Here is a 21,442-nt window from a genome sequence, read left to right on the forward strand (position 1 = left end):
CGCGCAAATTAGATTTTCTTTTTTTATTTTATTTTTTTATTTTTTATTTTACCAGGTAGCGAGGAGATCGATATGGAAGCCCATTTCTGCCAGAAATAATTAAAAATAAGTATAAAGGATTAAAAAGTTTGAAAAGCAAAAAGATCAATGTTTGGTGGGACAAAATTATGAGATAGTAAAGCAAACGTATCACATACTTTTACTTTTAAAGTCAGATAAATGGAAAGTATGTCGAAATTGTAAATATGTTTCATTTAAAATTTCAAAATCAGGCAAATAGGGAGTAATACACATTATTTTTGTTACAAACGTTCTAATAATTTAACTAATTTTCATATAATATCATAATCTTGACTTAAAAAAGTAATGGTTATGACATATTATCATTTCACGTTAATAGTCAAAACTGTGATTTACTATATCATAATTTTGATTGAGGCCTGCCACAGATATTTTTATTTTTGCTATTCCTAACATCTCATATTGTCATTTTATATTGGCATGAATGGGATTCCATACTCTCAATACTAATAATAAAGCTGAACCTGTGTTTATTTTACATTCTGATTACATGTAACATCACATACTATGGCGCTGCATCACTGTCACTAACAATCGCTTTCTATGAAAACTATTCTGATTAAACTGCTGGCCTGGCAGTATATAACTGAGGACTGATCATTTGTTTTGGCTCACTCGTTCAAGATTTTAAGACTGCAAACAGGGTCATAATTCAGCAGAAAGTTTTACTTAGAAAATCAACAGCATGTGAGCAAAATAGGACTTTGAGAGCCAAAGTTTAACTCATGAAGTGTGAACTGAACTGAGGTCACTTGGGTGTCGAGAGTAAAATAAACAGCAGAGTTCTATTAGATTAAACTAAATTCAACTTAATTGTCATAACACAAGTGCCAGTTCAATTAAATGTGGTTTAGGATCAAAACAGAAAGTGAAAATAGTCATAGACACACACACATACACTTTCATGTATGTATACTATTATTATTATTATTATTATATACTATTATGACATGTATGTTATGCAGTGTAATATGTACAGTGTACAGTGGATTCCTCCTTACATGAGTTAAAATCTCAATTAATTGAAGTGTGGTGCATGCTTAACAGAGGAGATGGACTTTTCTCTTTTGTAGTCCATGTCAGTCTAAATTTAATTAGGTTGTGTTAAATTAGCCTTTAACTATAGGGTAGGGATTGTCTGAGCATGTTTGCTCGTTTACAGCAACAGTTACCACTGAAAAAATAAGATAACAGGAACAAACAGAATCACAAACAGAACAGAACAATAAACAAACAGGAGCGGCAGGGTTGTTGGTGAGGCCCTCGTGACTTTAACCAGCCTCATATCAGACAATGTCAACTCCATTTAAACACACTTTGTCCAGTGGGCTAGGCTGTTGTGCTGTGTGAGTGTGAGTGTGTGTGTGTGTGTGTGTGTGTGTGTGTGTGTGTGTGTGTGTGTGTGTGTGTGTGTTTATACATCCCTGTTTCAGGCCTGCAGCGCTTGTCCAGCAGGGGTTGCAGCAGTAGCAGTTTCAGACCTTTGCAAGCACAAACAAACGCCCATTTAAGCTCTTTGTAAGTCATTTAAATAGGAATCAATCTTCATTGGGTCATATTAACATACTTAATAATGAAGCTATTAAGCTAATAGCTAACAATCCAGGTACTTCTTGTTACAGTTGCTTTTTAATATTACATTGTAGTATATAACTAATCATTACTCGTAGTATTATAACATCCAGTGGATAATAATATTCAAAATTCATACTCTGGCATTTCTTAAACAGTTTTGAGTGAAACTGAGACTAAGGCATGTTCATACGAAGCTTTATCATGACACGTAAGCTACAGTTTATTTATCAATTTTGTAGCCGATTATTTTCATTATGCACAAACAACATCCACAAGACGTATCTATGTAACATAAAGTAAACACACATTACATAACATAATTAAAATAAGCTTAATGAACAAATTGAATAGTGTGAAGAAATAGTCAGTGAACTTGTTACCACTCCCAAACTATATCAGAGATCCTTTAATACATGCACTTATTGCTGTTCAAGGTTTATTTACATCACTAATGTCATGCCTTTTTCACACCAAATGTACATTTCCCATCTTTAAGTGACTGAAATATATTTAGCCTGTGGAAACAGAAAAAGATGCCTGACCTACAAGCCAGCATTGGATCACCGGGCACCTTCGACTGACACTGACTGTAGGCTGTACTACTAAACCTAACCTTTGTCACACACACACACACACACACACACACACACACACACACACACACACACACACACACACATATAATATTACAAATACATTCATTTGAATCCAGGGGAAATCCAAGAAATCCAAGCCCTGGAAGTGTCAAGCTACAATCTGTCCACATGATGTCGCACTTGCACTTCTTCCCTCATTTAAATTCTCTTCTCAAAATGTTCCTCGACTCTTGAACTCCATGTTTGTTTTTTGACAAGCGGACATTATTTATTCATTTTTATCAAACTGTTTTCCCCAAAAAATATTTAATTGCCCAATTTTGCCATTTTTATCAACACATTTTTGCCATTCTGTAGCCTACACGTGTGACACTTAAAGCACTCTGATAAATCTGTCATGTCTGAATATCAATATGCTTCAATAAATACAGACTGAGTCAACACTGCAAATCTCCCAGACTGGTTTGGTGTGTGCTTTGGGGTGTGATGTGGAGTTGCTTCTGTCTCATAAGATGTTTCGGCTTTGTAAATCTTGCACACAACACAGTCAAAGGTATTCACACACCCTTACTCAATGTAAATGATGTAAATCAAAGATTGTGAGGAGGAAATATTCGGTCGGATTTTTAGTTGAAACTCTTTTTTGTGCTTTTTAAAATGTATTTAAACCAAATAGGCTATCTGGGTTTTTAATTTAAATGTCTTTTTAAGATCAGCGCAAATACGCAGTTAAATGCAAATAAATTATCCTTCGTTTAAGGCACGGAAATTATTTGCTTGAAAAGTATCTCTAAACCTAAACTTTAACTCTTTAACCCTTACGGTTTTTTCTCGGAGCACTAGGTGTTTTGTATAACTGTTCCAGGGACAGCAAAGGCCCTGTGTGTGTGTGTGTGTGTGTGTGTGTGTGTGTGTGTGTGTGTGTGTGTTTTCTTTTACGCAAATTTCCACCTGCAGGTTGGCCTTTTCATTGGTTGAAACCACAGTCAGATTCTCCTGCGCAATTATCTGATTGAAAATCAGGGAGGGGAGAAACAGTAAGAGCACCAAGTGTGATGGTTTTACGCTGCTTTGCTTTCCCGACTTTTAGGAAAGGATTTTGCGACGCATTTTTCCTCCGCAGAGCCCACTCACACCCAAACGACAAGGACTTTATTATTATTACTGTTGCTGCGAGTTTAATTCCGACGGGAACCTGCTCAGTTAACGGTGAGTATCTGCTGCCTGTAAAATAAAGTCTCAACCAACGAAAGGGACACTTTTTACGACTTTTGTTAGTTTTCCACAAGTGATAGATTCATTTAAAATGCGAAAACATCAAAAAAAAGAGATCCTAATTAAACTTTGTTTGTGGGCCTGTTGACCAAATAAAAGAAGAAATAGTAATTTATATTACTCAATTAGTGCGAGAGTTTAACGTATGTATAATAATATAGGAAATTAAATTACAACAGAGTATTACCGAAATAAACACTGAAAGGATTTTAATTAAATATAAAAGTAGCCGAAAGATCTTTTCCCTTGATTAATATTTTATTGACATTCATGCTTTATTCCAAAATATGTTTTGTTTTGTTTTTTATTGTGTCGTTATAAGGATTTTTATTTGTTTTGTCCAGGTGGATCATCATGCCCCGGTCATTTCTGGTGAAAAACAAAAGGTGCACGTCCTACAATGTTCACCGATCACAGAAAGACGACCCGAAGACCCCCATGAAAGGAGGTAAGAGTCGGGGAAAAAAGTTTATTATCTGAATATGTGAGCGAAGCAACGGTTACTTACTGCTGTCTCATCTTACTGCCTTATCGTTACTTTAAAGCAGCTGCTGCGTTTGGAACATTTGCACGTATTTTTTAGGCAAATTTAAAAAAAAAGAAATGCATTAATCAGGATGATAATGAACTCATATATCAGTCTAAAGTTCAGCACATCAAAGTTCAATACCGAGTAGGTGTTTCCTATTTAAACAAAATGTCTTCCAAGAGGAGCTGCAGGGTTTTGTTTTTATAGAATATTTACTCAGTCTTTTGCTTGAATGAATCACACTTTTATTTGTTGTGGATTTGCAGATGTGCCACCAGAGGTTCAGAGCACAGACTCAGACGGGCCTCAGTCAGAGGAGCAGTCTTCCCCTCAGAGCCGCTGCTCCTTTAAGGAGGAGGCAGAGCGTGAATGCCTCTTACCTGCTCACCCAGAGCCCACCAGGCCCCCTGTGGCTCCCACACAGCCATATTACCTAAATGGTGAGCTGCTAGTGCCTTTATCTTTTTCTGCTGCAGTATAACTTTTAATTAGAGAGGTAAAACATGATTTCTTTTTGTGTGTGTCTGCATCCTCAGAGCCTCACATGGCAGGATTCTCTCCTTACTACAAGCCGTCGTATGCCTGGGAGCCAGTGCCTTCCTCCTATGAGCTCCGTCAGATGAGCTTCAGCCCCACAGTGCTGCAGCACGCCAGCAATCTGTACGGCAGCCACATCAGCCACACCACACAGCCTCAGCAGCCTCTGGACTGCAGCACGCACTACTCCCCCTCCTCCAACACCTACCACTGTATCACCTGCGACAAAGTACGCACCACCTGTTAGTCACTCACATGTGCACATAACCGTACAATACTATAAAGGTTAAATCTGTAGATTTTCATCAAGACAAAACGGAAATGTAAATGTATTGTAAAGTGGTTTCTGTTATCAGGCACCCCCATTAAAGGTCTAACTCTGTTTTAGGTGTTCTCAACGCCCCACGGACTGGAGGTCCACGTCAGGAGGTCACATAGTGGAACAAGACCTTTTGGCTGTAACATCTGCAGAAAAACATTCGGCCACGCCGTCAGTCTGGAGCAGCACATGAATGTCCATTCTCAGGTATATCAGTGACTACAATATTATATAATTTTAAAAAAGCAGCGGTGGCAGAGAAATTCTGACTTTTAGTCTCTAGTATGGGCCAAGTTCATACTCTGGAATGTCACAGCTGTCCTATATTTATACGTTGTTGAGTTAACTTCACTAAACCCAACATTTGATTAAGTTTAAGTTCAATATTGAACTAACTAAATCCCTGGATTTGTTTTATAGTGTATAGCTGAAGAATAATAATTTAACAAATAATCTCACTGCAAGGTCCATTTACTGGCTGTTGTGGCGCTTTTGATCATGTCATATGATCTTCCTCATTACATGGAGTTTAATGGATACATGGAGTCAAGTTGTCACAGAACCTCATATGTTCTAATTTCAACTTTTTTCTTCTTGTTCATGTCAGCTATTGTATGACATTTTGGGCTTTCGATCATGTAATTTGATCGAAAGCACCAGGACAGCTACTAAATGGACCTTGTGATGTGATCGTTTTGCCAAAGGCTGTTTTCAAGCCCAAAAAATGAACTCTGAAGCTCTACCTTTCTGACAACCTGTTGACACCTTTTGTACATTTGCCTTCGATCAGGAAAAAAGCTTTGAGTGCAAAATGTGCGGCAAAACATTCAAGCGCTCCTCCACTCTCTCCACGCACCTGCTAATCCACTCAGACACGAGGCCTTACCCCTGCCAGTACTGCGGCAAGAGGTTCCACCAGAAGTCTGATATGAAGAAACACACGTACATTCACACAGGTAAGTCACAGTATGTAGATTGTTTTACAGTAGACGGCCATATTGTTTTTACGACACTAAAAGACATAAAATATGAACCTGTCAAAGGCTCCACTTGCTGTAATCATCTGCTTTCCAGGTGCAGGATATAGGAATTGTTTCCAGGAGTTATATAACTACTGATAAATCAGAAAAAGAAACTTAAACAAATGTCCTGTTGATTTGCATATCTGGTTTTCCTGCTTCATGCTGGCTCTGTAAAAGGAACTCTATGCTGCCGACATTTGTTGCCAATAAATGTTTGACAAATCTGAACAATGGCACGATTCTTCAGCCAGAGATACCAATGCAAACTTTATCCTTCTGGTAAAAACATTTACGGTACGGATGACAAACCGGAATTTCTAGAAGCAATAAGAAAGGAAAACATTAAACATGACTTCCTTTACGCAAATTATTTGAAAATTATCCAAGATTTGATTGAGTAGATTTCTCACAGTTTTTATGTTTTATTTTGCAGGTGAAAAGCCCCACAAATGCCAAGTGTGTGGGAAAGCGTTCAGCCAAAGCTCCAACCTGATCACCCACAGCAGGAAACACACAGGTTTCAAACCATTTGGATGTGACATTTGCTCCAAGGGCTTCCAACGTAAGGTGGATCTTCGTAGGCACCACGAGAGCCAGCACGGCATGAAGTGAAAGAGGAACGAGCATGAGAACCTCAGGTGTTTGTACGTGTACATTTCTATCCAAACAATAAGCTGATACTGATGTAATCTAGATGTCTGGTATATTTTGGATGGCCTTTATAGATAAAGTATAAGAATTTGGAAGCTGTGAAATTAAATTCAAATTGAAGGTGATTTAGACTCTTGTATAATGAAGAAACCAAGTAGCTGAATAAAATGTAATATATTGGAAGTCATCTTCTTTCAAAGAAGATGTGTTTGCATGTGGATGAATGGGAGATGTGCTGATGTCATATAGATTAAAAATATGTTTTTGGTTTTTCATTTTAAAACATTATTTTTTTGTTCCATATAATTTATTTAAACTCTGTTAGAGCAATGTGTTGTACATTGGCAGGAGTCTGTGTGTGAGCTGATAAATGCTTTCAACTGAAATAAAAGTGTAAAGTGAGAAGGAAAATGTGGTTGTTCTGTTAGAATAGACACATACAAAGTGAGATAGAATTTAGAATCCTAATATAAAATACAAATACATACACTGTTTGCTTAAGATGACATGATGAGCACACTGTAAATACACCCTTTTCTCCCCGTTCTACTCTTTCTGTGTGTTTTTCTGAGTAACTTTCCTGTCGGAGCAGGATGTAGAAAGATGTGACTGTAGCCTCGGGTGAAAATCCCTTGCGATAGTGTGTAATGGAGTAATCCTGCATTCAAATGACACTCCTGCATCGCCATGCAAATCTTAGGCCGGTGAGCTATTCATTCCTGGGAGTCGAGTGGAAAGCAGAGGAAGGAACTGTAGCAGGCGTTCAGTTGATTTCACTCTGATGCTTCCTCATTATTACATGAGATGCCAAAAGCAGCTCTATAATCTCAGTAAAAATCTGAATTGCACAAACTGTTAGCTAGACCATTATGAATTTTGGCCACACACCCTTTGCATACATCCAGCGGTAGCCTGCTTGGCCTTTATGGTACACTAAGTCTAATGGGATTAATAAGAGGCTGTGGATGAGGGATTGATTACTTAGTCAACTGTCACCACACCCAGGCAGCTTGTTGGATTTACTTCAACAAACAAATGTTGGTTCTAACGAAGACACACCACCTTCCTCAAACACCAAACCTGTTAGGATATTAAGCTGCTTGAGGCAAATCAGATCATCACCTGGGCCTTTGAAATCTGACAAAAACAAAATGACGGTCACAAAAAACTGAATGTCAGAATTTTTAAAAAGATAGGTTAGGCCAACTACTGATGTGACATCACGCTAACAACACCTTTTTCAGCTTAATGGATCCTAAACTGGGTCTAAAAATTACTAGAGCTTGTAGAAATTAAAAGATGCAATCATAATTCCTCCAAAAATGTGTATTATTTACCTATGTTGTGTCACTGCTACAGAAATCAGTGTCTATGCAGGGGGAGAGAGGACACATGAAGCCTTACTGTCTGGCAAACAAATCTGAGGTCTTTATGCAAAATGTGTTGATATTACCAGGGCAACAGGGTCAGTTGTCATCCTCCATTACAGTTACACCCGCTGCCAGCAGCCGCTGTATCCTGGTGAAAGGACACAGAGCAAATCAAAATCTTGCACAGGTAACCAGCAGAAAAAAAGGAGACAGAGAGGATCATTTGGGTGGGACTAAACAAACAGGACATGGGTCCTGAAAGGGGAGGAGCGGCGCTGCAGGTGTAGCCTGGGGGAAAACGGGAAAAAATGAAGACAGGTCTGCATACACCTGAAACATTCCTTCACTATTATACAGGTGTACGGGTGTGAAAAGCTTAATGCGGAGAGTCCTTTTAAGTTTTTTTAGCACAGATGTCTGGCAAACCAGCAGATGAGGACTGAACTAGATGTGTTTTGTGGTTACTCAGCCCTTGATCATTTGCATAGGTGTGTTGCCTGAGGTGTTGTGGTATCCTTAAAGTTGCAAATGTACTTGATTTTCTTCCTAACTGTTCAGCTCTCACCGAGCTTCACCTGTCTGAGAACAGTTCCTGAATGTTTGTCAGATGCTGCAACAACAGGAAAACATTTGAATATATTTCAAAAGTAGTGTTTGTAGTGTGTCAAACATCAATATCCCGTCTGCAAGTTATTGCATGAACAGTGGAGTAAAAGCAAAATCTGATATGAGGAACAGAGCAAATCTGTCCCATCCAGCAAAGACCAACCAACAAATACAAACAAACAAAAAACATAAACATTAGTAAGGTGTGTCAAAATCAACACCTCAATCTAAATGCAGCTCTGTCCCACACACACACACACACACACACACACACACACACACACACACATACATACCTGGCAAAGAAATGGAGCACAGAGCTGAAATTTGTCTTGCAAATTGATTCTATGCAAATGATCCATGGCCAGTACTGTGGAAAGGCTGGAAGGGTGGCTGAACATGGCCCCAGGCATCAATGACACATTCATGGAAGACAGTGTGTTCCCCATGAAGGGCCACTCTCTCCCTTAGAGATCAAAATCTGGGTCATTATTTACTGTTATAAGATATCATCACTAAATAGAATGTTTTGTCGCTACTTGTATCTCCAACTGGCTCTTGTTTTGGACATAAACATTTCCCCCTCAAAGAAAATCACTTTTACAGTTGCAGGACACAGATTCGTTCTCTTGTTCTTCCTGTTTCTTCTGATTCCATGTAGCTTGTTTCAGCCATTTAGATTTCTGCGTGTTTATCCCAACCTGTGAAACATAAACCGTCGCTCTCCCTTCTTTGACTGAGCAGCATGTTGTATGTTTTTAATTAAATTCAGGGCAAACACATGAAAGGAGGAAAAAGAGTGGAAACTGGTTCATTAGGTTCAACATTACATCTAGAAAGAATATGAAATAAAAGAAATATTGTAGACTTATTAAATGTGGTTTGAAATTTAAATTCAGGAAATGTTTTCTACTAAATATAGCAGCACAGGAAGGAGGCAAGACACGACGCAGATACAAATATATTATATTATTTCTAGGAAGAGGTGTTACTATAGATGAAAATATATAAAAACAAACTAACTAGAGCTGCTGCTTTTAGTGCTTTCACACTTCTCATGCCTGTTCAAAAAAGTATATTACTATTTCTCATGAATGATTGTAGTGTAATTTTGGAAAGATGGATATTATATGGAATATATGGATTTTATATATAATAAAAATAATATTGAGAAACAGAATCTGGCATTCGAAAGTTATTAACTGAAGAAATAAGCTGAGTGATGACAGAAAGGACTTAAAGCATCTGTTAATCAGAATATTGAAAGGTTTTGTTGTTAAAAGTGATCGAGAACATGCCAATTATATTGATAAAAAAACAGCAACAACAACAAGAAGATATCTACAAAAATTAGGTCCTAAAGTCATAATTATAAACACAGGAAAGCCATAGAATTGTGTTGCCTATGTGAAGCCAGTGTTAAAAGACATACCAGTGATCACTTTGTTTTTAGACCGACAGAAAATAAACTGTCAGCAGATTTCCTCTGTATGACTGGACACAGGAAGATACTGTATGATCACATCCGCTGCTGTCACACAGTGTCGGGGTGTGATATTGTTTGATTGCCAGTGACACTGTGTTGTGGTCCAGTGCGTCCTGCCCTCCCATAGATAAAGTACAGCAATGAAGCGTCCAAGAGGCCACGCCCACAAAGTGTCATACCAGAGTGATGTGGAGAAGAAAAAAAAAAAGACCAACATTTCCTGTGGTTGCTTCTTCTGGGATTTAATCTATTTTACAAGTAGGCAACACAACCCGGTGCCTTCAAGTTACATCCAGCCTGTTATCATTGTACAAAGAGCCTGAACAGGAAACAGAAAACTACAACTCTGAAGATGCTCATGAACATCCCTCAGTGGCAGCCTCAGGAATCCTTTTCAGTAGAGGGTTGCTTTTACCTTCATTCCTCACAAAATACATTCTATTTTCTTGCAGTAGATTCATTTATCCACGCGCCTGTCTGGCGTGCCAATCAAATATGTCAGTGGTAAATGCTGATACTAGTTGGCCCAGTGGTCTTGGATGTAAGCCATGTGGTGAGTGGTATCCAAGGAACCACATGCCATCCCCTGCTTTCTGTGCCTGTGCTTCCTTGATAAAACCAAACAGAAAATGCCATAACATTTTCAAAAGAATTACTTAATATTTCTCAATAATTAATAATAATAGACGTTTTAACTTATTTAAAGGGTTTTTCCTTAATAACATAAACCTGAATTCTTTCACTTTAATACACTTCCCAGGAAAATATTAAGGCAGCATCATTATAAGCAGAGAGTCTAATTCAAAACCTATAGGGTCCCCTCCAGTGGGTAGTTTTGTGCGATGATAAACAGAATAGGAATGCAGAAAAATGGTAACTAGCTGAGAAATGATTCGATCAGAATTGGATCAATTTGGTCCAATCATTTGGTCCCCAGTCAAGTTAGTTAGCTGGCCCGGCTCTATGGGCCACACGATGCAGAAGATCCAGGTAATTTGTTGAACTTTTTTGGCTTTATGAACAACTTCTACAGGAATGAACAGAGCTCCGCCTCCAATGCTGTATCCAGTTCTCCCTTAATACATCCATGATTGACAGGCAACCAAATGATACAGGCAGACTTTTAGTTTTATTAACTTACAAATTACTGTATAGTTTTTCATCTTCGGGCCTCTAAGAATTACTCAAATAAAACAGGGAAACAAAACTCTTTGATGATCTAGGTCACGGAGCAAGAATATTCAGCCAGTGATGTGGGTCACAAGTTGTTTTGTTTCAGGGTCACAGGCAAAAAAATGTTGGGAACTACTGGACTTTGTAATTAAAAATGTAATGCGTGTGCGGCTTTTGACAGTCGTGGGCAAACCTTCACATCAGACTTGTTGAATACATTAAAAAAGTGCTGCCAAAGCAATCACAGATGATGATCTTCTGCTTTGCATACAGAAAATGACTAACTTTGTAGGTGTGGCCTAATGTCTTCAACACACGTCTGAATATGGCCAAACAGCCTTTATGACGCCAGCTGCGGGTCCACATGTTGGAGGTGCTGAAGTTGAGAGAAGGGATGACATGATAGGGGATATACTCAGAGTGAGTGGGAGCAAGGGGGGTGAAATCTGAGGGCAGCATGCTCTTTCAGAGTAAGCCGGGCGGTGCAGACTGTCTGATAACCTTATCACGCCCTCCCCACACTGTAACGGCTGGAACAGGCGAGCAGAGCTACAGGGAGGAGCGGACAGGCCATGGACTGAGATAGCACCAAGGGCTGGACGAATACTCAATGGGTGAGGGCCCCCTAGAGAAAGAGAGAACATGAAGACAGAATAAGAAAGATTGTCAAAATCCTTACTTCACCACAGCAGCAACAGATTGTCAGTCAGAGCTTTGGGTACCTTCTGTCCCCTCCCACAAAACACTGAGCTTCATAACAGTGAGATAGGCCAGGCTGAATGTCACCTTTTATGTTTTTATTGAAGCTCTGATAGTGTTCACAAAGATGCCTCAGTCAGTTGCATGCTTCAATTCAATGCTTCAGAATATGATAGACTCACAGGAACACGTAGCTAACATGAAGAGAGTACAAACCGACAAAACAAACTGAGATTCAAAAGAAAAGTAAATAAACTGAAATTAAAAAAAGGAGTGATCCGAGTTTCCTAATATTCTCAAGTCTGTTCTTCATAGTAAACCTGATTCTTTCCAAGATTAAGGGTACCTGACAAACCATTGAGCTACATTCAGTTTCCCGGTGTTGTAGTTGTTTCACTGTCATTATAAGGCTGTACGCAACAGGCCCTTTTCACAGCAGCACGGTGTCATAGCAGACTACCATCATTATCAGTTACTTCTTTGCTGCTATGACATCCCAGCCAGAGTCACATGACAAAATCATAATCAGTTTCATCTCTGTGTATCCAGTACAGAGACTGATCTGGGAACTGCTTAGCCTAGCATAGCGCAAAGACTTGAAGCAGGGGGGGGAAACTGTTAGCATAGCCACAAGCAAACAAAACAAACAAAAAAACACACTTTCCAAGAGCTCCAAAGGTGTCCTATTTACTACTTTGCATGTGACATTTTGGATTTTGTTACATGCAGGCCACTGTGGGGGTAGTCTGTGTGTGCCGTCAGTTACTGATATCTACATGTGTGAAAGAAACAAGATGAAATAGACAATTTTGTCACTGATGGAAGGCATGTTTTTTTTTTTACTACAGCTTTTAATTTTAAACATGTCCCAGACCTCTCTTTGGATAGGATGCACAGAGATGAAATACAGTGTGACCCACCGGTGGATAATTCATTGCACTTCTACATCCAGCACATGAGGGTCCAACAGCATCATATTCTCAAGCCGACCTTCAGTTAGGGAAGTACACATGTGTGGGAACATGTGGGAAGACATATACCATATGTTTGGATATACCAGACATTTCAGTCATTCTTCACTTATTTTCCACAGTGTTCTTTAAAAATACAACTCAAATGAAGGTGATTGAAAAAAAGGAATATAAGATGGCTATAGGCCCATATAGTTCAAATCCAGTGTTAAGCCTTGTGCTCCCTAAGGCATAAGAAAAGAAGACAAACTAGAATCAAAGTAAACACTATGCTACATCAGGCTGTAATTGCCTGTATAACAGAATCTTAAATCACTCGGTAAACACAGAAGAGAACTGTTTCTCCAAAGTGTTCCTCCTTCTCTGAGGGGATGACAGTCTGTTGACAGTTTCTGGGAGGGACAGCACACAAATCCGCTTTACTGAGATCCCTCTGACAACAGCGGCTGTCTCTGATGTCCTCTGACAAAACAAAAATAATTGTATTGGGTGTTAAAATACTCCATCCTCTATATAAAAGAGTAACCCATAGACAGATCCTTTTAATAGGCTCAGAGCATTCAAGAAGTTTTCGTGCACTTGTGTTTAACTTTGAGGCAGATTCTCAATCGTTCCCACAGCCGGAGAATTCCCTTCATCCAGCGCATCCTGTTTGGTTGTACAGCGCCACCATGTGGCCAAATGTGCACATTGAGTTCAGTGTGGCGTCATTGTTTTTGTTTTTTTTTTAAACTGGGAAGAAAGGAATAATATACAGTGAAAGGGTTAGCGGACACGGAGAACAAACAAGTATGATATTATTTTTATTTATTAAAGAAACATATAAAGACAAGAAAAAGTAGAAGAAAAGAAAGACAATGATTTTATCTAACTATCTTTTTTTTGCATTTATATAAATATATCAAGCATTACATGAATTTACTGGCAGACTTTAACGATTTTTTTTACTTGTAAGATCCTCAAAATCCTCAATGATGGCTTGGAATTTAACTCACAACAACAATGGTTAATGTGTGTTAATGTACATACCGGTATATACATACAGGCGGAACTGTGTGTGCGCGTTGGCGTTTCCGCCCGGCGTTATTTTGCACTCGGACACAAAGTCACGCTGGTGTAACAGCAGAAGAAGCAGGTTGAGCGCGTTCATTGACCTGCAGCTTGTGTTTGAACTGCACTGCTCTTTATGCCCGCTTAAATCTCACAATTAAAAGAGCCAACATGGCGGATTCCACGGAGCTGAAGCTGGACTTTACTCTGAAGGAGTTGACTCTTTCCTGTCAGTCAGATAATGTCGATGTTCCCGGTAACTCGTCCACCGTGGAGCTGCGGGACAACCGACTGGTGTGTGTGGAGTATCCGGCGGTGGTCAGCAGTGTGGACAAGATGCTGGAGACTCTCGGGGGCGAACAAGCGTTTACCAAAGTAAGCAGAGCATAAGTGGGACAGACTGTAGTAAGCTTTTATATATATTTATAAATATATATATATATATACAGTCAATGGTGGTAACAGAGCGGGCAGACACTTGAAACAGTGTTAAATACCGTTACAGTTCACAAAGTCTACCATGTTAAAATAGCTCATTTACGTGCAATAAATTGTGGGACAAGTGAGTATGTATACTTTTTTAAGTTATTGCCGCCATTTATGTAATTTTATTATATATATTATAATCCTAATATATTGAAATTTGGAGGTATTCGAATTTAAAAGGCACATAGCTTGATAGTTAGCCAAAATGATACATTTCAGGATTTCCAAAACATTGTCCACTTAACAAAAGAGTTGTTGTCTTTAAGTTGTACGCAGGCAGGCAACGCAGTTGTAACCTTTTTTGGGAGGTGGTGGGGGGGGGGGTTTGGGAATATGCACCAGCAAAGTTCAATATCTGCTGACATGATGAGGACCTTAAGGTGGGTCCTGCTTTATTACCCTATTTTGAGGCAGTGAGGAGGGGTCAAAATGGGCCCCCGGTGGGTTTGTAGCACGTTTCACTGATTGTCACTATGTCTGCAGTGTATAAGTCGATAGTTATGTTTGATTTTGATGAAAGTGAATTGAATAAAGTCAAATGTTAAGTGACTTGTGTAAAGGTAATGGTCAACATCTTTGCTCTGGTCAGAGCTTCATCCTCCCCGCTGTAGCTAAACTGCTCTAATCTGACACCTGTCTGCATTTCCTGTTCGTCCCCTAGACCTTTGCTCACCCCAACAGACGTCTTGAGCTGCGTTACCGACCCCAGGACCCTTTCTGTCACTCCGTCTGTGGAAATCGCTTTCCCTCCAGCAACCTCCTTCTCAGAGTGCGGCGGCGAGTGCGGAAAAAGGATCCCAAGGATGCTGAGATCCACATGGATATACTCGGAGTCATAGGAACGACATACAAATTCCAAGGTAAGGTTAAAAGATGTTTTTGAATATTTCAAATGATTGGAGTTTCAAAAACCCAGTTTGATTGTGCGAAAACAAGAGATATATAAAGATATAGAATAAAATAATAGATGAGGTTGGTTGTTCTGATTTATTTTTTTGTAGGGATGGCAGACTTTCAGTGCCTCGCAGTGCATTCAGAAGGCGGAAAAGACACGTCTTTGTACGACAAAATCATCCTCCGCAAATCAGAGAATCAAGAGTTCTTTGAGCAGCCCATGCCTTACTTTCTTCCCCCGGCCATCTTCTCACGTCTCGACTGCCCTGTGGATTATTTCTACCGGCCTGATGTCAATCAAAAGTCAGTGTTAAAGCTCTGTGGGAATGAAATCATTCACTCCGTCAACCTTACAGCTTCTGCTTAGTTCCATTTGTCAAGTGTGGTTATTTTTCGTGTATAAACAAAAGTATTGATTGATTGATTTTATCTTACCTATATCCTAATCAGAAACATACTTATAATATTTCTCCTCCTTTCTCTTTATAGCCAGCCGCCCATCAATAAGAAGAACTTTATTGGTTTGAATCGCGCTCGTCGGCCCCACAATGCCATTTTTGTAAGCTTCAGTGATCCCACAGTGCCCAATGAGTCCCTCGAGGCTGCCAGGATCAACTGGACACGAGTCTGCCTAAAGGAGCTCGACAAGCAGGCTGAAGAACAACTGAAAAAGGTATGTGTGCTGCTGAAATCAGGGTTCCCAGTGACTGAAAGCACAATACACTCTCTGATTGCTAGATTCATTCGTATAATGGATAAAACCAAGTCACTCTGATGTCTTTTATTACAGCTGGAGGGACAATAACTTACACCAGAGTGCCAGAAATCCAGACTGGCTTCTCCAGACAAAATGCAATTTCAGGGCTCATTAGATACAAATAAACTGGTCTTTAATTGAATCAAATTATACCCATTATGAGAATTTGCTGCCTTTCTCTGTTTTATATCAAGATAAATTTAATGTCTTTTGGTTTTGGGCTGTTGGTTGGACAAAATAAGCAATTTGATGACATTACTTTGGTCTCCTGGAAATAAATCATTTTTCATCATTTTCTGACAATTGATTGACGAAACTATTCTCAAACAAAACTGATTGATTAACTGATAGGGAAGACAGGCGTTAGTTGTAGCCCTAATATTTTCCTCCCCCCAGTTCTGTTCAGTTTTCATTTCTTTTTTGCTCCTGGTGTATTTGCTTTCAGTGTTATTCACCATCTCTTTCCTCATAAACCATTTGTAAGGCTGTTGTTTTGAAAAATTCACACCTCACATCAACCAGTGACTGCCAGTAAAATGCAGTTCTTTTTCCATAATTTCATCCTTTTTGACAGTCACTCTATTGACCAGTGTGTTCACACCAGAAATGGCATCTGGTTGAAGTTGTTCTATGCTCTTACACAGGTATAATTTAACATCATTTTCTGGGCGTTTATCTTATCTCAAACCAAATGTTTTGTGCCTAGATGTTTGAGAGTCGGCCCATCTGGTCACGAAACGCAGTCAAGGCCAACATCAACATCCACCCTGATAAACTAAAGCTGCTGCTGCCCGTCTACGCCTACTACATGGTGAGCTGAGGGGAAAAACGTGTGTGTTTAGTAAAGAATTCAAGGGTGAATTTCAAGGACGGTTCACCTCGTTTTAAGATATTCAGATATATTTTGAAACTATAAAATATTAAAATGGAGCACTAGTCATCAGTGAGGTGTTGCTTTAAAGTAGCTGAGCAGAAATGTCTTAAAATGGAAACTCATGTATTTATATTGCAAAGCTACTTTACTGGATTGTTTTTTTTATTGTACTGGTGTTCATGCTGTTGTGTCCACATTTTTTCCTGCCCCACTGAAAGTTAAATGTCAGATTTACTTTTATAGGTGACAGGACCATGGAGAAGTCTATGGGTGAGGCTGGGCTATGACCCCCGAAAGAGCAAAGAGTCCAAGAAATACCAGATGCTGGACTTTAGGATGCGCTGTAGCACCAAGCATGGTAAGAGCCTGAGGCAGGACAACAGTATTTATTGTCAAGGAGGTTTTATTCAAATGTATTTGCCTGACACTGACTGTTGGTTCCTTCTTTTTAATTTTAGTCTAATCTATGTTTAATGTATGTTTTGTATTTTGTATGCTACTGGATACATGAATTTCCCTCGGGATAAATGAAGTATCTGTCTGTCTATCTTCTTCCCACTTTTAGGGTATTCATTATCAGATCTGCCAGTAAAAGCCAAGAGGAGTGCCCTTAACTACAGTCTGCCTATCACGTTCAACAAAGCAGGTAAGTTGGTGAATGTATTTGGGATATCTGTATTTATTTGACCTTGAGGAAGCAGCTAATGAAGCGGCGAAATGGAATGCAGCCATCAATCATTTTATCATTTACACCCGGGCTTTTCCTACACCGACATGTTACAATGTCTCATGTGGGGGGAAAAAAGCCTAATTGAGGTTTAAAATTTCTCATAGAGAGACCTAGCCAAGAGAGCAGCATCAGGATGAGTACTGCAGAATGACACGCCACAGTGAAAACCACAGAACAAGATTAAATGAAGTTCTCACAAGATGATCTTGAGATGCAAGAAGCCAAGTTACAACAGCATGACCATGCATCGTACATATACTGTGGACAAAGTAGGTGACTTTGCTAGCAGATAAGAGGTACAAATGTACACACTAATGTCACCGGTTTGCAAGTAGGGTAGAGCATTAGAAACATCTGATTTCCTCAGCTAGATTTCTCCTGGAGTTCCTCTTGGCTTTTCACTTGTACACATGCAACTCTTAAGACAAGGACAGAACGGGGTGACAGGATAGATCAATACATGAACGTAAAGAAATCCGCATTAATCTCCACCGTCCCACTGTTGTTGCCAAGGTAAACTGACAACACATTAAAAAAAGTTTTTGTTTTTACCAGGCCCCCAGCCAGCTAGTGTGATGGAGCTCCCAGCTCAGGAGGGTCCGAGCACCAGTCGAGATCAACTCCCAGTCACATACCAGCTGAAGGTCAGTGAAAGTTACCTAGTTATGTGAAAACATGACTTGAGCACAGTGCTAACTTGCTAGTTTCAAGCTCTTCTTGCTTAATTGCTAAAGTTATTTCATTTTCCGATGTTCTAGTTTGTCCGTATTAATACAAATGGATAATTTCATATTTTAACCCTTTAATGTAATTTGATTTAACACTTTGGCTCTCCATAGGCCTTCAGGTTAAACTGTTGTTTCATGTGTTTTGAGGAAGTCTCAGGGAAGGGATTCCTATCATAGTCACGAAAAGCTTGCATTGGACAACGTCGGTATAATATCTGCTACCATACCAACTGACCTCTGTTTTAAATCCACAGGAGTCATCTTACATTTTCAGAGATGGCATGCTGCCTCCTCACAGACAGATGTTTTACCAGCTCTGTGACTTGGATGTGGAAAGGTACGTTACATTACAGTGCTGTACAAATAGATGAGGGTGATCAGAATGATATTAGGATGTCTGTATGTGCTGGATTCTAATTCTAAAAAGTAGGAAAGTATATGGTGTAAATGGTCCCAGGTCTTAGATTCAGTTTTAGGGATCATAAACTGTGATAATATAAGAAAGACCATAAAATGGTCTTAAAATGTTTTTAGTCTAAATTGCTATAATTGTGGACACTATTTGAAGTGATTGGATTTTTCCACATATCAAAAGCACAAAAAAACATGGTCGCAAACCCCTGCACGACCCTGCAGGAAGGAGCCAGATTGCTGGATTTTGTGTGAATGTAACTGACTCGCTGTGGCCTCTCCAATCCCTGTGTGTGACGCTCAGCCCGCCCTCAGTCAACAGACCTAGCCCTATTTATATCCATGACACAGACGGAGAACAGGAGAGATACAGAGACTGTGACGTAACCTAGTTGCTACATTTTTATAGAGTCACACCCTCACACCCTGCTCGCTGTTATTGGCTGGGGCCGACATACCCACTGTCCATAGGTTGATGATACCTGCCACTGAAATGTAGTGCAGTAGATTTATAAAGTAGGAAAATCAACAAGTACCTCAGATTTGTACTTAAATGTAGTACTTGAGTAAACGTACTTATTGTGTGTTTCCAGTATCAAACAGGTGGTCGAGCAGAACAGCGGTAATGAGCTATGTGACGAGCGGGACGGCTGGTGTGTTCTCGGTACCACAGACAAGTTGAGGGACTTGATCTCAGCCATGATCAAGAAGGTCACCCGAGCCCAGAAACCAAGTAAGGAAAATATCCATCACCAAAAATGGCTGATGTGCCTTCATTCCCTTCATAGACACTCTTTGTGACCCCACATTAACTAAAAGTTGCTGATGAAGCACTATGCTCTAGGGGTGCACGATAATTATCTGGCCAATAACAGGAAATTATTACGCCATTCCGATAAGTCTGATATCATGACGAATAGCCCCGATAACATATATAATTTTGTCAGCGCGGCAGTGCCCCACTCTCACTATGAGACCTGAAAGGCCTGCAGTGAATGCTGAGTTCAAGTGATGTTGGCATAATCAGAAAAACTCTTTCTGACTGGGATGTCGGAAAAGAACTCGTTAACTCGGTCATAATTTTGGTAGTTGCTTACTTGAATTGATATCCACAGTATTTTTCATCAGTTCAAGGGGCCTTACTTTTTTTTGAGGGGCTTGCCAAAAGTTTTTCATTGGAAAAAATAAATATCTCCATTTAAAAAGTCAAAAGTGTTTTTGGGATTGTTCATAGTATTAATGTCATGATCTTAGGTCATGATCATATATATATATATATGTATATGTGTGTGTGTTATCGGTTATCGGTATCGGCCTTTAGGAGCTGAAAGTTATCGGTATCGGTTTTAAAAAAAAGTTATTGTGCATCCCTACTTTGCTCTTAATGTAGACACAACCTGGCCAATCCTGTCCCACTCCTGGTTTGTTTCTGTCCTGCTAGATTTCTTGACTCTTTGTAATTTCTTATAGAGGGTTTCCTCCGTTTAGCCAAGTCGTTTGCAAGCCTTGTGACCACCTAAAAGGAAGCAATGGCTACTCATGACCCCTCTCATCACACTTTATGGCTGCAAAGATTGATTGATGACATTTTTAGTGCTAATTTTAAATGTTTGTACGCTAAAAAGCTAACTAAGATGTGTACATGCTTAACATTATACCTGCTAAACATCAGCATGTTAGCATTATCCTTGTGAACATGTTAGCATGCTTTAGCACTGAACACGTTATTTTAACAAATCATTTTAGCAAATTTTAACCGTGCTTCTGTGGCATACACTTATGGTCCGTTGTTAAATAGATATTAACCATTGTAGATACAAATGTATCTTTATAATATGGACAGAAAACCCCAGGAGAATGGTGAAAGAAACGCTCTGAGTAAATACATTGATGAGATTAGTGGAACAGGACAGATAACAAAATAACAACATTGTGTTGAAAAGTGTTAACTAGAACATTTTGGTTTGTTAAATGATGTTATTTCTCTACCTCAGTGTTGCCAGAATTCCCTAAAAAACGCAGACGCATAGGACTAAGTTTAAAATCCCCAGAGAGAGATGTGGATACGGAGGAAGAGGTGCAGGACGATGAGAACAAGGATGATGAAGAGGAAGATGATGAGTTTCAGCCGTCCGAGGGAAGCGAAAATGAGATGGAGACAGAAATCCTGGATTACATTTAACAAAAGACGACCTGTTTGATGACATTAATCTTGACTGTTTATATTTTCAATTATTCTTTTCTGTAAGAGGTGACATGTTTGAATTCCTTTTTGAGTTAAATGTAAATAAAAATGGAAGTATTTCTCTTTGTTTGTATATGAACTGTATCATCTTTGCAGTTAAGCTTTTGGTTAATACAGTACAACTGAAATTTCTCAGGGATACCGGTCAATATGCAGTTTTTCTTCAGATCTTCAAATAACATTCAAAATCCAATACAAAACATTGTCAAGCCAAATACCTTTAAAAATGCCATGTGCCGATTAGATTAGTATTATTTTAGTATTAGATTATTTTTCTAAGACTATGAAATGCTGCTTTTGGATAGCCATGAAGATGCTTGTGTGTAGGTTATTAGGCAGATTTATATGTACATTCATTGGCCATAGTAAATGAGGTA

At 39.2% G+C, this 21,442-nt stretch overlaps 2 protein-coding genes and 1 long non-coding RNA gene across 4 annotated transcripts; 2 read left to right on the plus strand and 1 right to left on the minus strand.

Moving 5' to 3' along the window:
• Positions 1–2,786: 2,786 nt before the first annotated feature.
• Positions 2,787–6,996, plus strand: gfi1b (growth factor independent 1B transcription repressor). Of its 2 annotated transcripts, XM_051412739.1 has the most exons (8): positions 2,787–2,805; positions 3,343–3,461; positions 3,872–3,975; positions 4,323–4,496; positions 4,593–4,822; positions 4,982–5,119; positions 5,703–5,868; positions 6,368–6,996. In XM_051412739.1, the coding sequence occupies exons 3-8, from the start codon at positions 3,882–3,884 to the stop codon at positions 6,544–6,546; spliced, it is 981 nt and encodes a 326-aa protein (XP_051268699.1). In that variant the 5' UTR covers positions 2,787–2,805; positions 3,343–3,461; positions 3,872–3,881; the 3' UTR covers positions 6,547–6,996. The 2 variants fall into 2 exon arrangements, with proteins under 2 accessions (XP_051268699.1, XP_051268698.1); XM_051412738.1 differs by lacking the exon at positions 2,787–2,805 and having other exon boundaries at positions 3,183–3,461.
• A 95-nt stretch (positions 6,997–7,091) lies between these two features.
• LOC127370574 (uncharacterized) lies at positions 7,092–12,112 on the minus strand. Its single transcript, XR_007886246.1, has 3 exons — positions 11,943–12,112; positions 9,994–11,845; positions 7,092–8,103 (listed from the first exon to the last, which is right to left on the minus strand). It is a non-coding gene; the product is annotated as an uncharacterized LOC127370574 (long non-coding RNA).
• Positions 12,113–13,981: 1,869 nt separating this feature from the next.
• gtf3c5 (general transcription factor IIIC, polypeptide 5) lies at positions 13,982–21,138 on the plus strand. The gene is made up of 11 exons (XM_051412736.1): positions 13,982–14,315; positions 15,088–15,286; positions 15,428–15,623; positions 15,810–15,993; positions 16,784–16,888; positions 17,195–17,309; positions 17,517–17,597; positions 18,237–18,325; positions 18,664–18,746; positions 19,414–19,553; positions 20,815–21,138. Exons 1-11 carry the CDS (start codon positions 14,112–14,114, stop codon positions 21,000–21,002), a joined length of 1,584 nt encoding a protein of 527 aa, XP_051268696.1. The 5' UTR covers positions 13,982–14,111; the 3' UTR covers positions 21,003–21,138.
• Positions 21,139–21,442: the final 304 nt, after the last annotated feature.

Source organism: Dicentrarchus labrax, unplaced genomic scaffold (assembly GCF_905237075.1).
Source record: "Dicentrarchus labrax unplaced genomic scaffold, dlabrax2021, whole genome shotgun sequence".
Taxonomy (NCBI): Eukaryota; Metazoa; Chordata; class Actinopteri; family Moronidae; genus Dicentrarchus; species Dicentrarchus labrax.

Bases quoted from the DNA above. Each gene is read 5' to 3' on its own strand.
- gfi1b (XM_051412739.1), top strand. From the start codon at position 3,882: ATGCCCCGGTCATTTCTGGTGAAAAACAAAAGGTGCACGTCCTACAAT. The intron at 3,976-4,322 runs GTAAGAGTCGGG...GTGGATTTGCAG, and splicing joins GAAGACCCCCATGAAAGGAG to ATGTGCCACCAGAGGTTCAG. The intron at 5,869-6,367 runs GTAAGTCACAGT...TTTATTTTGCAG, and splicing joins ACACACGTACATTCACACAG to GTGAAAAGCCCCACAAATGC.
- gtf3c5 (XM_051412736.1), top strand. From the start codon at position 14,112: ATGGCGGATTCCACGGAGCTGAAGCTGGACTTTACTCTGAAGGAGTTG. The intron at 15,624-15,809 runs GTCAGTGTTAAA...TTCTCTTTATAG, and splicing joins CGGCCTGATGTCAATCAAAA to CCAGCCGCCCATCAATAAGA. The intron at 17,598-18,236 runs GTAAGTTGGTGA...TGTTTTTACCAG, and splicing joins TATCACGTTCAACAAAGCAG to GCCCCCAGCCAGCTAGTGTG.